At 37.4% G+C, this 14,851-nt stretch overlaps 1 protein-coding gene across 5 annotated transcripts in view; it reads right to left on the bottom strand.

Annotated features, from left to right (window-relative positions):
• Positions 1-395: 395 nt before the first annotated feature.
• The window catches only part of Taf1 (TATA-box binding protein associated factor 1), an 85,640-nt gene continuing 71,184 nt past the window's right edge, over positions 396-14,851 (bottom strand). For all 5 annotated transcript variants that reach the window (XM_069845078.1, XM_069845079.1, XM_069845081.1 and 2 more), the window contains exons 24-29: positions 12,483-12,776; positions 12,259-12,401; positions 9,530-9,679; positions 7,592-7,727; positions 4,449-4,610; positions 396-728 (exon numbers count right to left, since the gene is read on the bottom strand). In XM_069845078.1, coding sequence (XP_069701179.1) covers positions 490-728; positions 4,449-4,610; positions 7,592-7,727; positions 9,530-9,679; positions 12,259-12,401; positions 12,483-12,776 — 1,124 coding nt within the window. In that variant the 3' untranslated portion in view covers positions 396-489. The remainder of the gene's footprint in view (positions 729-4,448; positions 4,611-7,591; positions 7,728-9,529; positions 9,680-12,258; positions 12,402-12,482; positions 12,777-14,851) is intronic.

Genomic DNA, 14,851 nt, shown 5'->3' with positions numbered 1-14,851 from the left:
CATTAGACTTTCCATCCAGATAACATCAATGCAAAGTGCCAAAATACTTTAAATGAACTATTCTCTGTTCACATCACTATGTAGCTTCACAAGGTCCTAATTAGAGAGCTGTGTGATCGTACCCCTCCCAATTGTGATAGGATCATGTTTCCAGTAATTTGTAATATGTATTTTAGTACTACAGTAGCTTTTAAAAGAAAGGAATCTCCAATGTGGTAGAATGTGTTGTCTAAGTAGGCACAATGGAACCAAACAACAGACACCATTTTGTTTGGCCTCATTCTCCCCTACTGTGATGATACATCCAGAGTAGAATTATTTTCAGTGTAACCTGATGTACTTACTTTAAAGAAATCCAACTCTCTTTCAATTAATTGTGATTAATTACTAGTACATTTATTATATACTACTATTTATTCCGAATATAATTATAAATCTGTTATGTACAACATAAGATAAATAAAATATAACAATCAACAAAAAGTGTCTCTAGAACCAGAGGTCTCCACCGTCATCCTCCTCCTCAACCTCCCTCTTGGGAGGTTCGTTAACGACAGCAGTTGTCAAAGTCATCTCGTCGTCTGATTCGCTCACTTCGAGGTCGTCGTGTATCTTGTCGCGCATTGCTGCCTGGTTGGCCAGCTGTAGTTGGGCAGCTCGTTGCTGTGGCAGGCCGTGTAGAAGGAAGTCTGATGGGTCGTAATTCGGATCGACATCCATACTCTCTTCTGTGGAGCAAGTAAGTCAACAGTGACATTAGAGTTTATCTATAGTTTTGAGTATGACATTTGAACTTATAATGATACATTGTAAGAACTAATGGCTGTGCATTTCTAAGAATTTTTTCTATGTGCTATAGATAGCATTTATTTACAACTTACTTACAAATGGCTTTCAGAGAACCCAGAGGTTCATTGCCACCCTCACATAAGCCCGCCATCGGTCCCTATCCTGAGCAAGATTAATCCAGTCCCTACCATCATATCCCACCTCCCTCAAACACATTTTAATATTATCCTCTCATCTACGTTTCAGCCTCCCAACTAACACACTACAGTAGAACTCCGATTATCCGTCACCCTATTAACTGATTGACGGATTATCCGACTGTCTTTTTCTCACTATTTTTTTTTTTTGCTACAAAGCATATGAAGTACTACTGTACGTTATATTAGTACGTATTTTTTTTCTAAAGAGTGTTGTTACAAGCCTTTACACTCGCAGTTTAGTCTATTATTCGAGTTGCCCTACTGTTCAACTTCTATATAAAATGTATTTCATGAATGTCAAAAGAAAACTTTTGTGATAAGTATCGAAAAATGCATATAATTGAGTGATTTGGGGAAAGAGAAACTGTGGCTCATCTCGGATCAGAATATGTGATTGATGCTACAACTGTACGCGATTTAATAAAAATTAAGGACAAAGTGTATAGAGTATGTAAATCTACAACATGAGACCTCTACTTTTCCTATATTTCCGCTTACAGCCATTACAAGGAGTTTCCTTGCCCCTTAAAAACACGTCCTTGACAACCGAACTTAAATTAGTGAACTTCTGATCCACTACCTAGCGTGTTAAACACAAGACTACAGAGGAAATTATGAAACTGTATGTATTATTCACTCAATTCAGGAAACTATTTTATGGTACGGATTAACCGATTTTTTCGATTAATCGTTCAGTCCACCCCCTTCATTACCACAGATAATAGAGGTTCCACTGTATATGCATTTCTGGATTCGCCCATACGTGCTACATGCCCTGCCCATCTCAAACATCTGGATTTAATGATCCTAATTATGCCAGGTGAAGAATACAATGCGTGCAGTTCTGCGTTGTGTAACTTTCTCCATTCTCCTGTAACTTCATCCCTCTTAAGGTACGGTCACACGTTGCTACTTTTGCAGCGTTACTTTTATACTGCAGCTGCAAAAGTTGCGTGTCATGTTCACACGTAAGCACGCTACTTTTCGTGCTGTGCAACCCGAGTGCAGCAAAAGTTGCAACTGGAGGTTGCGAGTCTGTTCACACGCAAGGCGCTCTTTTGCAGCCGCAGTCATGCTGCAGGTTCCCATCTGCATGTTGACTTCTCAATATACATTTTGTGGTTATGTTCGCATTATTAAGAAACTCATGCGAAAGCTTCCTTATCTATTATTTGCTTTTCTGTCGTATCTAATATTCAGAAATTGACATTATTTTTACTATAAAGCTTTTAAAAACGCCTATATACTTAAATGATAACCAACAGTATATTCACGTAATCAATGTTGGCAACCCTCCTCTTTGGAACTATGCTACGGAAGATTTAAAAAATGAATTATATCGTCACCAATTATGCTCAGACTGTGTTGTGTATATAATAACTGTTACAAATAATTTATTTTCATCACATTTAACATTAAAATATATCCAAACAATAAAAGTATCATTGACACATTTGGGTGGTAACACTGGTTGCAACCGCAGCAAAAGTTTCAACAAAACCGATATCAAAAATGCTGCGGCTGCAACCCTGAGAACCCTGTTCACACGTCGCTACTTCTAAGCTGCGTGCAGCATGGAAAAGTAGCGGGCAGCAGGTTCGGCAGCTGCTACTTTTCGGGTTGCACCATTGTTCACACGTCGCAGTACAAGAGTTGCGCAGTTTTTTGTACTGCAGCGCTGCAAAAGTAGCGACGTGTGATCGTACGTTTAGCCCCAAATATTTTTCTAAACAACTTATTCTCAAACACCCTTACCCTCTCTTCCTCTCTCGCAGTGAGAATCCAAGTTTCGCAACCATACAGAAGAACTGGTAATGTAACTGTTTTATAAATTCTAACTTTCAGCTTTTTGAAAGCAGACTAGATGACAAAAGCTTCTCAACCGAATAATAATAGGCATTTCTCATATTTATTCTGCGTTTAATTTCCTCCCGAGTGTCATTTATATTTGTTACTGTTGCTCCAAGATATTTGAATTTTTCCACCTCTTCAAAGGATAAATTTCCAATTTTTATATTTCTAGTCACGAGACATGATGATATACTTTGTCTTTTCGGGATTTACTTCCAAACCTATTTCTTTACTTGCTTCTAGTAAAGTTCCCGTGTTTTCCCTAATCGTTTGTGGATTTTATCGTAACATATTCACATCATCCGCATAAACAAGCAGCTGACGTAACCCGTTCAATTCCAAATCCTCTCTGTTATTCTGGACTTTCCTAATAATATAGTCTACAGCAAAGTTAAAAAGTAAGGTGATAGTGCAGGAGGGGGAGGGGGAGGGGGAGGGGGAGAGGGAGAGGGAGAGGGGGGGAGAGGGAGAGGGAGAGGCTCTGGATTTAACAATGAAGTCATCATCCTTCTTGCTTCCCAATATTTTGATGGAAGGTCCACAAATGTCCTAAGAGTCACAATTAGCCAGGTGCTCCATCTCCATGTCCTCTTCTCTGGTGCACAGTAAGCATTTAGGTGAATTCAGTACTCCAATACAATGGAGGTGTTTACTGAGGCAATCATGGCCAGTAATCAATCTAAACATGGCCACGGCAGATTTTCGAGGTAGATCAGGAATTAGTTTTAGATCTTTGAATGATTCTTTCCATTTTGAATTTTGATGTTTTGCCTGTTCGCTGTTACTTATTCTTTTCATGACTAGTTTTATTGATTCATAAGGGAACTTTAAATTTGTTTTTAAGTGGATTTTAGTTCCTTTCTTTGCTAACATATCTGCTTTCTCGTTACCATTCAGTCCACAGTGGGCCGGGATCTATTGGAAGACCACTTTTTTATTTAGCATTTGAATTTGTTTTACCATGCAATGAATTTCTTTTACTTTTTCCATTTTAGGGGATGTAGTTGAGCTGATGGATTGGATTGCAGCTTTAGAGTCAGACAGGTTGACTGTTTTTGCACTGGTTTAGCCAAACAAATACATTTTGAAGTGATGTATAAATGGCTTCAACTTCACCATCAAAATTTGTTGTGTACTTGCTAACATTTTTATAAAGAGAAAAGTACTGACAAGTAGCTCCTGCTCCAGCTCCTTCATTTTGATCCATGAGAGATCCATCAGTGTAAATGTACAACCAGTCCATTTGTGGATATTTTGTATTTATTGTTTGTAGGGCAATTGCTTTTGCTACTTCTGGATTTATATCTTTTTTGTTGAAGACTTCATCAAGATCAAGGCAGCAGTCTACTTTGAAGTTATTAAGTGGATTATATCGAGACAGCAAGTTTTCCTTTTCACTTGGTATTTCTAGATTTTGTTTAAGCTTTTCTACCTCTTATATGTATCCGTTTTGGGTCATCAATGTAAATTTAGAATCTTTGTATCTACTCCATTTATCCCAATTTGGAAGCCTTCTTAATTTTTCATAGGTTAAAAGGGCTTGTGGCAAAGTTGTTCCCAATAAAAACATACTAAAGACTTCACTTAGTATTAAATAATAATAATTACCCTGTTCATTTGTTATCCCTGCTGCCGGAGGATAGTAGCCGATATTGCCAAGCTGCACCATTGCCTCTGCTGCCTGCTGACTGTCGTCATCGGGCATGGGATCCGGGTCGCCTTCTGACAGAGGGATGTCATCGCCCTCTTCTTCGCTGGAGAACTGCAAATCTGCAAGGTAAGTGACACCAATTAATACAGTTTAAATATATTATGTGTACTGCATGTCCTGACGTCTTTTTTTATTACATTACAAAGGAATTTAAGGCCAATCTTCGATATCTCCTCACACCATACACAGAACTGAGACATCTGATTTGCGTTTCTTTATGGGTTAAATGGGACGATAGGCCGAGGTATATGAAAAAGTTTCTATGATTTAAGTGTATTTGCTCTCCCGAGTGTAGTGTGGGGAGATACCGAATTTTCACCGAGACTTAATAACTGATCTTGTACACCCTAAACTTCAATATCTATTGTGTGTTTTTGACGTAAATACGTCTATAAGTAGGGACCTGAAAATGTTGCTTTTGCGAAACACGCGAATTTTTAAATCGTGGGGTAGAAAGTATTTTTCTTCATCTGTAAGATGATTTAGCAGAATTGAAAGTGCGAAAAAATGCGAATTTCCTATCAAATTGGGAAATCACGAGAAAATGGTATTTAATAGCGATTTATCAGTAAAATTTCATTTTTCAAGTGAAAAGCTCTTTATATCCAAACAAAAATTAAAGGCACTTTTTAAGTCTATTGGATGAAGTTACGTGCAAACATGTGTTTTCCAAAGCTACTCAGTCAGCAAATGATAAACTGTCAATTTTGAAGAAAAAGAGCCAGTAACTTTGAGACTATAGCAAAGACATTCTATCTGAAGAATGTACCGGTAGTTCTACTGAACAATGTTGATGACATGTTTCCAGGATTTTCGAATATACCAAAATAAGAAATTCAAAGTGCACACAATTCATTTAAGAAGCTTATTTGAACAGCAGGTGGAAAATGAAAAATGTGACATAGTGAAAGTGTTAAATGCTTTAAGAACGGAGAATAAACCATTTTCAGAATGTTGTTTGCAAGTATTGTGGACACCAAGAAACAATGTTGACAGTGAACGTGTTTTATCACAGTATGGTGCTGTTGTTTTAGACAGATGTAATTTGAAGGAGGAAAACGAACTGTTCACATGTTATTTTTAGAGAAATGAAAGGTAGAATGCAAAACGTTTCCTTTGGAAAAAAAAGATGCTAATTTGGAAAAAGCAGATGCTAATTTTGATGAAAATAGATGCTAAAAATTCAGGTCCCTATCTATAAGTTCGGTCCAGTACTAAGGTCCATAACAGAAAGTCGACAGACACATTTTCAGGCCAGTTTTGTCACGCTTATAATTTCTAAACTACACGACATACTCCAATGAAGTTAACAGTGATCAACAAGTGAAGGATCAATGTATCCAACATGATCTTGAGTTGGAGCAGGTGACGTCATCTAGCATTATATGGGAGGGAGGAATTTGCACAAATTGACAGGTCGCACAGCAACCGAGGCAGTGTAACTCGAGAATGCGAAGTGATAGAACGTTCACAGTGGTGTCAAACGATCCGTAATGAACCAGGCTACAATTTCAACTGTGTAACAATCAGCAGTCGATAAGTGAAATTGCAAAAATTCGCGTGTAAAGTTGAGTAAAGAGAGAAAATTCACAATGTCGAGGTATATGCAGCATAAATGAGAGTGGGCATATAAGCAATGGGTAGCAAACGATACAGCACAAATGTTACTATAGCAACCGACATGTTTACTCTCAATGTATACAAGATGGCTACTTCCAGGAGTAGTAGTACAGCAAAGATATACCGGGTTTTTAAGGTATCTGGAAAGAAGATATGTTGATTGTCATTGCTTATGTTTACCTTAACAGTAATTCTATCAGTGACATATTCAACATAAACTATCCCAATTTTTTTTTAACTCAGTCCTTGCAGTAGCTTTTTTTATTAACTTTATCCTTGCAATAAGTTAGCATCTTATGTTGTTGATTGACTTCCACCAAACAATTCCTGAAAATGCGAGCATGGATTCACATCATAAAGTGCTAGCAATTCCACCTGCCTTTCAACTACAATAGATCCCCATTTATCCGAAGTAAGGGGGGCAGAGCCATTTCGGATGTGATTTTTCGGATATTGAATGAGAAATATTTCGGTATTTTGCAGGAATGTTCCAAAAGTTTGGATTTACATATTTTAACCCAATCAGAGACAGTTGATACTCCTATTCCATAATCGGAAGCAACATTTCACAAGATTGCGCCACTTTTCACAAGTCTCATGGCTTCTAACTTATCCTTTATGGATACAATAACACATTTACTTTTACTCGACATCGCACTCGCATAACTAAAAAATATGACATATCGATAATGCTATAACTGCAACACAACTAAAATAAATGAGAAATTGGAAACTTACCTCGAATGCATACACCATAACACCATAATCCTCTAATTTCCGGGTAAATGAGGGGGGGGGGGCGAAAAGAACGTCTCACTTACCTAAGGGGACTGGCAGCGCCCAGTTATATTTAACAAGTGTTTGGTGGATGGAGATGAAAAAAAGATGTAGTATTTATGTGAGCACATTGACATTTAAATTTGTAGCCATACTATAGAGGATGGACAAAATTTTGCAGGTATAAACAAAACATTGGCCTTTTTTTTTTTTTTTTTTTTTTTTTTTTTTTTTTTTTTTTTTTTTTTTTTTGGATAAGCAGGATTTCGGTTAACCATTCGATTAATAGGAGTTTTACTGTATTTAGAATTGGAGAGATTCCACTTCTTTCCAGTTTTGTACAGATGGCTTTTCACTCCACTGTCTGCTTACTGGATAAATAATCCATTTTACATGTTCTCTGCTAAGTTTCAGCAGTTGAGAAGACCTTCTTTTATTTAATTCAATTAATTTCATTCCCTGATAGCATTTGACAGATCCATAAGACAAACAAGAAGCTCAGGATATGTAAATGATTTTTCTAATACGTACTAGCCCAATCTGTAGGTACTTATTACCCTGAGTCCCTTCATATTTTGCTGACATGTTAATGTGCCTATTTTGAACTTGACTCTCCATGATGTTAACATTCGTTTGAACTCACCCTCTTCCAAGACATCTTTCTTCCTCTGCCGAGGCATGCCTCTTCCTGGATCTGCCTCCACATCTCCCTCCACATCCACATAGTCGAAATCATCGAGATGTGACTTGTACATGTTGTCAGGAGAACTGTTCTGGCTCTGAAATAAATAAATAAATAGATTGATTAGCAGTCACAATCTACTTCACCAATTGGATCAGTTGCCTGTTCCACCTTCACTTTTGTGTTGATTCTAGATCATTTTTTCTTCTGAGGAATGATGATGACTATTCAACTTATAGGATGAAATTGTGATATTGGCCAATAACATTTCAGAAATGCCTTAAAATCAACCAATCAGAATTGTGTTTCTTGATAAGACACTTTGTAAGGAAGCATCTTGTCTGATAAGACGCTTTGTAAAATACTGGACATGTAATCGTGGCAAATTCAAACAAAATTTTACTTTAAAAATTGCGTTTTCAATAACTGTAACTTCAAGTATTAAATGAATGTCTATAAAAACCTTCCATGTTTTTATTCTGTTAATGTAACATTTCATCTTATCTTACTTTTGAGGTTAAGTATTGTTTCGTATTTCCGCTCTGAGTAGTTGGCAATAGTATTTAGTATGCTGTGCTGGATAGCAGTTTGTTTTTGAACTTCATTACAAAGAAACATAATAAGTTTTATTGCTGTGTTTATAATAATTATCATTTACGTAAGTAATTCGATTTTGCACGTTATTTAATTTTATTTGTTGAATAATCTTATTAATATAATATATAATATTCGCCCCTGTTCGTTAACATGAAACCACAATTTAAAGTCAAACAGTATAGTGTGCACTCTACGTTGGGTCTTTGATGTTGTCAACCCACTTGAGGTATGTGGACATAGAGAGAAGAATTAAGACTGTGGTCTTGTATCGTTCCTGGATAGCTCAGTGGTAGAGCTTTGGCGCGCTTAGTCAAAGGTCCCAGGTTCGATACCCAGTCCTGGAACAATTTTTCCCTTTAATATTATTCAAATTAGCTTTACAGTAAGCTAAACCTGGAAGCCAGATTCGCAAAATCTACTTTTCATTCATTCATTTAGTGTTCTGCCCAAGGGCAGGTCTTTCACTGCAACTCCAGCTTTCTTCAATCTTTCCTATTTTCTGCCTTCCTCTTTGTTTCCTCATATGATCCATATATCTTAATGTCGTCTTATCATCTGATATCGTCCACACCTGTGGAGTAACAATTAGCGCATCTGGCTGCGAAACCAGGTGGCCTGGGTTCGATTCCCGGTCAGGGCAAGTTACCTAGTTGAGGTTTTTTCCAGGGTTTTCCCTCAACCCAATATGAGCAAATCTGAGTAACTTTCGGTGCTGGACCCCGGACTCATTTCACCGGCATTATCACCTTCATCTCATTCAGACGCTAAATAACCTAAGATGTTGATAAAGCGTCATAAAATAACCTACTAAAAATCATCTCATATCTTCTTTTGCCCCAAACTCTTCTGCCATTCACCATTCCTTCCAGTGCATCCTTCAGTAGGCAGTTAATTTTCAGCCAGTGATCCAACCAGTTCCTTTTCCTCTTCCTGATCAGTTTCAGCATTATTCTTTCTAACACAGCTTCATTTCTTATTCTCCTCATCAAGTGGAAGCAAGATTAACTATAAATCCATTGCCCTCCATTGATATTGAACCTGTGTATCTTCAGATAAGAGATGAATACAGTAACCAACTAGCAAGGCTGATACTTTGCCAACATTTTGTGAGTAATTTGACGAATATGTAGAAAGTTTTGAGGTGAATAAGGAGGGTTTTTTTGTGTCTAATGGCAAGGTCCTTAACTTGCCATTTGCCCTGATTCAACAAGCAGACTTACAGATGTCACTAGTGCTGAGAAGAGTTAACACTCATGGGGAAAGAATTCTTAGCCACACAGTATTAACTGAACCAATGCTTACCCCTCCACGGAGATGATCTGGTTCTGCGATGGTATAATTCTCCTCTTCGCCACCGAGCCATGTCCCAATTGAATCGATCTCAGCCTGTTCCAGGGCACGCTCTTGCACAAGTGAGATGCTCCTCTCCAGCTGTGTTAAGTGGTCTCCATACTGAAAGAAAATGTGAATCATAAAGATGAAAAGTGCGTATTTTATCATCATACGTTTTATGCATTTCACAATTCAATCCTTTGTCATAATGCATATGATATTACTATTTATAGTGAATGTTCTTGAATTACTATTTAAATGACATAGGTACATAAATTAAACCATTTATTCTGCACAAAAATAACAATACATTACGGTGATTGCAAGCAATAAAACTACTGAGCATTTAACATGACTGGAAACTGTCAAATCAGGGAAAGGAGGGGTGGGAATTTATGAAAATGTTAGTATAGTTATTTTATACTACTAGGTTCAAAAAGTTCCCGGAATTTTACTACCATTTTTCGTATTAATATATAACAAGGGATATTATACATTTGTTTTGTTGGTAACATTCATGATGTCATTTCCTTAAAGTTTGTTGATAATGGCAATTATTGGTTTTGAGTTGTAGGCAATTGTTTATCATAGTGTTTCGTTTGTTCGTCGCATTTTGTAATTATGTCCACAGAGCAAAGTACAAACATCAAGTTCTGTGTTTTGCTGGGGACATGATCAGTATGGCTGATGAAGATGGTGATTTCTTAAACAAAATGAAACTGGTGCTACTTGTACGACCCAGTCCCTAAACGACAGTCATCTGAGTGGAAATCGAAAACATCTCCTCGGAAGCAAAAATTTCCTAGGGACACTTCCAAAGGCAAAGTTATTTTAAATGTTATGTTTTATTTAACGACGCTCGCAACTGCAGAGGTTATATCAGCATCGCCGGAAGTGCCGGAATTTTGTCCCGCAGGAGTTCTTTTTCATGCCAGTAAATCTACTGACATGAGCCTGTCGCATTTAAGCACACTTAAAGCAAAGTTATGTTGGAAGTTTTCTTCGACTCTCAGGGTCTCATGCACCATGAGTTCATTCCAGAAGGTCGTACTGTAACGAAAGAATTGTACGTAGAAACCCTCCGTCGCCTCTGGGACGCAGTGAGAAGGAAACGTCCAGAAAAGTGGGTAGAAAACAACTGGTTCCTTATGCATGACAATGCACCTGCTCATCGCGCAATTATTGTAAAGAATTTTCTTGCCAGGCACAACATAACTGCTTTGGATCACCCACCATACTCTCCTGATCTCTCACCACCTGATTACTTTCTGTTTCCCCGTCTGAAAAGTCATCTGAAATGACGGAGATTCAATGCTGAAGAGGTTATCGCAAACGCGACGAGAGCACTAAGGCGGGTTTCACAAAATGGCTTCCAGGCCTGCTTCCAGGAACTCTACACGCGTTGGCAAAAGTGTGTTGTTGCGGAAGGCAACTATTTTGAAGGGAATGCTGTAGAATAGTGTTTAAGGTACGTTGTTTCTATGATGCTAGCAAATTCCGGGAACTTTTTGAACCTAGTATGTATATGATAGACAGTCAAAAATGTCTGATTGGTATATTGAAAGTTTAAGAAAATATCAATAGAATATACTGTATGAAAAATAGACGAAGGATGCAATGACTTGTAAGGTATACTCGTAGAATGTTAAAGGCTAAATTAGAAAGTGTGACTGAAAGACCATAAGAAGAGTATATGGGAAAAACAATCAAAGTCACAATTCTCATAAGGGTGATATCATCTAATTCAGTATATTACTGAAAACTTTACAGTGTTTTTTCTTATAAAAACCAGTAAAGGAGAATTATCACCATGGATACAGTCATCCTTTCCTACTTTTTCATTAGGAACAGCAAAAAATTTTGCAGTAATATATTGAATTAGATGATGCCATCACCCTTATGGGGTTAAGGTACAGCATACAGCAGTAAAATTTTTGGAAATATTCAACTTTTTTTCCCACCATTACTGTATCTTGTACAATAATGAAAATTGGTATGCGTAAAACACTGTCCTGCTATATGAAAAAAAAAATATATATATATTTTCACGATTTTTTTTTTTCAAAATTTTACTGAAAATGACCAAAATTTCACCCATCATGCCCCATAAAAACACAGATTACACATTCAGTAGATATATAGCACTCTATGACATGGGTCATTTTCTGTGACATTGTATACTTAAATATGTTTAAAATTAATTCAGTTTTAACTCATATAGGCCTTCAAACTGTAAATCGTGATATTATGTACAATTATGTAAATCATTATGGAAACATATGCCGAATGTAATTAAAGTGTTCATAAATATGTAATCACTTGACCTGAATGAAACGATAATATGTCTGATAATTAGATGTATTTATGAATGATAGGTTATAGACGGATCAATAATAACAAAATTTATTAATTTTAATAAGTAACTTATCAGACACCAACATATCAATAAAGATACTGTCAGGACGTACATTTAACGACACCACTGAATTGTAAAAAGAAGAAATAGCGTGATTCTTTCTGTCATCACTCATGTGCCTTGGACCACATGCAGATGAATAGCCATGAAGATAGAGCAAATGTTTTACAGATACTTATCAGCTATCTCTATGACACCACAAAAACCCCCCAAAAAACATCTCACCATATTGAATATCGTGAACATCTTAAAGCGTACTAGCTAATGTAAGCTAAGAACCCACCTCATCCAAGGTGAAGCGACACACCTCCACCATCTTTTCAGCCTTTTGGGTATATGGAGAGTCCTTCCCATTGTAAAGAATACAATTCTCCAGGATTCGCTCTATGTCTGCCAGGAACTCATAGCGATTGTGATACTTATGAGCTGAAAAACGCATCAGAGCATTATACTGCATGTCACAACATCTCTGAAATATGAAATGCGACTGTATGATAGCATACTTACAATTAACCTTCTTGGCTATGGTTTCCAGGTCCATGGGACACTTGACAACGTTGTAGTAGTCTTTGACTAGTTTTTTGTTGACCGGTTTCAAGAATGGCCATGACTCGGACATCCCCTTGAGTTTGTTGTTAACCACGTTGTCCAGTATGAACGAAAGAGCCACTTGGTCGTTGTCGTCCAGCAGGGGGTTGATGGCCTTCTCCAGCCGCATCAGTCTTTCTTCTTTCTCTCCCAGTCTCTCCACACACAGCGTCCACATTCTGCGGGCTGCCACAGTCAGCGAGCTCTTTGCACCTGTGATTTGAAAATGAAGGGTTCAGCATAAAACTTTGCATACTTCATAACTTTACATTTAGTCTAAAATACGCCAATGTTTCTAATTTTTTTTCTACCGCAACTTTTAAAAAGTGAATTATGTTTAGGCAAGATCGCAAAATATATTTGATTAACCTGCTTTCACATGATATCATGCACAGTTTGTTAATTCCTCAACATGTGTAGAATACCTCTCTCTCCCTACTTTCCATACTCATGGGAAAGCACTTCATACAGGGTGGCACACGAAATGTCATACCATTTAATTATCACATAAAAATTTTAATATTGTTGTTTCGATATTTCTAACTACACTAGTGGATGCCAAAATTCATGGAAAATCCGACAGGTAGCAACATTGTTTGGTTGTAACCATAGCTACGAGCACAAACATCAATTTGTGAAATGGCGGACAACGGGCAATTGACTGTTGAACACAAGGTGAAAGTTATTCTGTGTTGTGAGTAAACAAAACGTTCGATTATGGGCTAGGGAACCTCCTCGCATGCTGCATGAAAAAGAAATGTTTGGGGCAAAAGCTTCTGTATAGGCCGCAATTTCGATTCACGGAATCATCGGTCCAATTTTCTTCGATGAAACTGCCAACCAAGTTCGATACAAAACCATGTTGGAAAGCAGTTTTATCCCCCATCTCATGGCAAAAGGTCTCACTATGGAAACTCAGTGGTTCATGCAGGATAGAGCCCGTTCACACACTGCAAACACCGTTCTGGATTACCTGCAGAGATGTTTGATCTTCGTGTGATGTCACATCGACATGGGTGTGGCAAAATGTGGCCACCTCAGAGGCCAGACATTAATCCGTGCAATTTCTTTTTATGGGGATTCCTAAAAGAGAAAGTGTACCAAAGGAGGCCAGAAAATGTGGTGCAGCTCAGAGCCCTTCTAGTGGAGTTGTGCCGTGCACTATCTGAAGACTTGTGTCAAAAAGTGGTGATGAATGTAAGGGTTCGTTTGCAAGAGGTTGTGAGGCAAAATGGCGGTCATATGGAACATGTTCTGCATTAGAGATAAAATTCCAAATCCTAATTATTAATTCTGTATAATTTTGTAAAGCTTTAGTACAAATCAATAGGTGTTACGTGTAAAATAAATGGTATGACATTTCGTGTGCCACCCTGTATAATCACTTGGCACTGATGTCTTGCTGTTTTGGGAGATATACCACAACAGGTAAGAGTTTTTCTTGGAGACGCTATAATGTGCTAACTGCCCAGTATCCACACGGAGTATAAAACTGGCAATTCAAAAGCAAGTATAAACTTGCATTCTTTGATTGGGTGAGTCCTCTTTATATAATCAGGAACCAAAACACAATTCTCAAAGTATGTTGTTGTTTTCTAATGCCAGGCGTTTGACAATAAAGTCATTTGACCTCTTGCACTCCAATATTTTTCAAAGATATTATCATGGTCAGCCACTGAAGCACAGATTTTGAGATGTTCCGAATCCATTGCTTGGTTTGAGTTGCACAATGGGCAGTTAGGGAATTGATATATTCCAATTCTATGCAGGTGTTTGGCCAAACAATCATGGCCTGTTGCCAATCTAAATGCAGCTACAGACGATTTGCGTGGTAAATCGGGAATTAACTGTGGATTATGATGCAGAGAGTTCCATTTTTTCCCTTGAGATTGTTTGTTGAAGTCTAAGTATGTAGATTTAATAAATCTTTTCACAGAGTAATATATAGATTTAGTAACAGGTCTGTAAGTAGCAGTGCTGCCCTTCTTTGCTAAAGCATCCGCATTCTCGTTTCCCAGGATTCCACAATGGGATGGTATCCATTGGAATACAATTCTTTTATTGAGTGATATTAATTGAGAGACCATTTTAGTTATTTCTGCTGTTTGAGATGAAGGTGCCATACAGTTATAAAACTGGCAATCCAAAAGCAAGTATAAACTTGCATTCTTTGATTGGGTGAGTCCTCTTTATATAATCAGCAACCAAAACACAATTCTCAAAGTATTTATGAGGTGTTTCAAAAACGGATACTTCAGTTTTCATTTAATTTTATTTCGATACTTCAG

This window comes from Periplaneta americana, chromosome 14 (genome assembly GCF_040183065.1).
Source record: "Periplaneta americana isolate PAMFEO1 chromosome 14, P.americana_PAMFEO1_priV1, whole genome shotgun sequence".
Classification (NCBI taxonomy): Eukaryota; Metazoa; Arthropoda; class Insecta; order Blattodea; family Blattidae; genus Periplaneta; species Periplaneta americana.
This window is presented reverse-complemented; position numbering and strand designations above follow the sequence as displayed.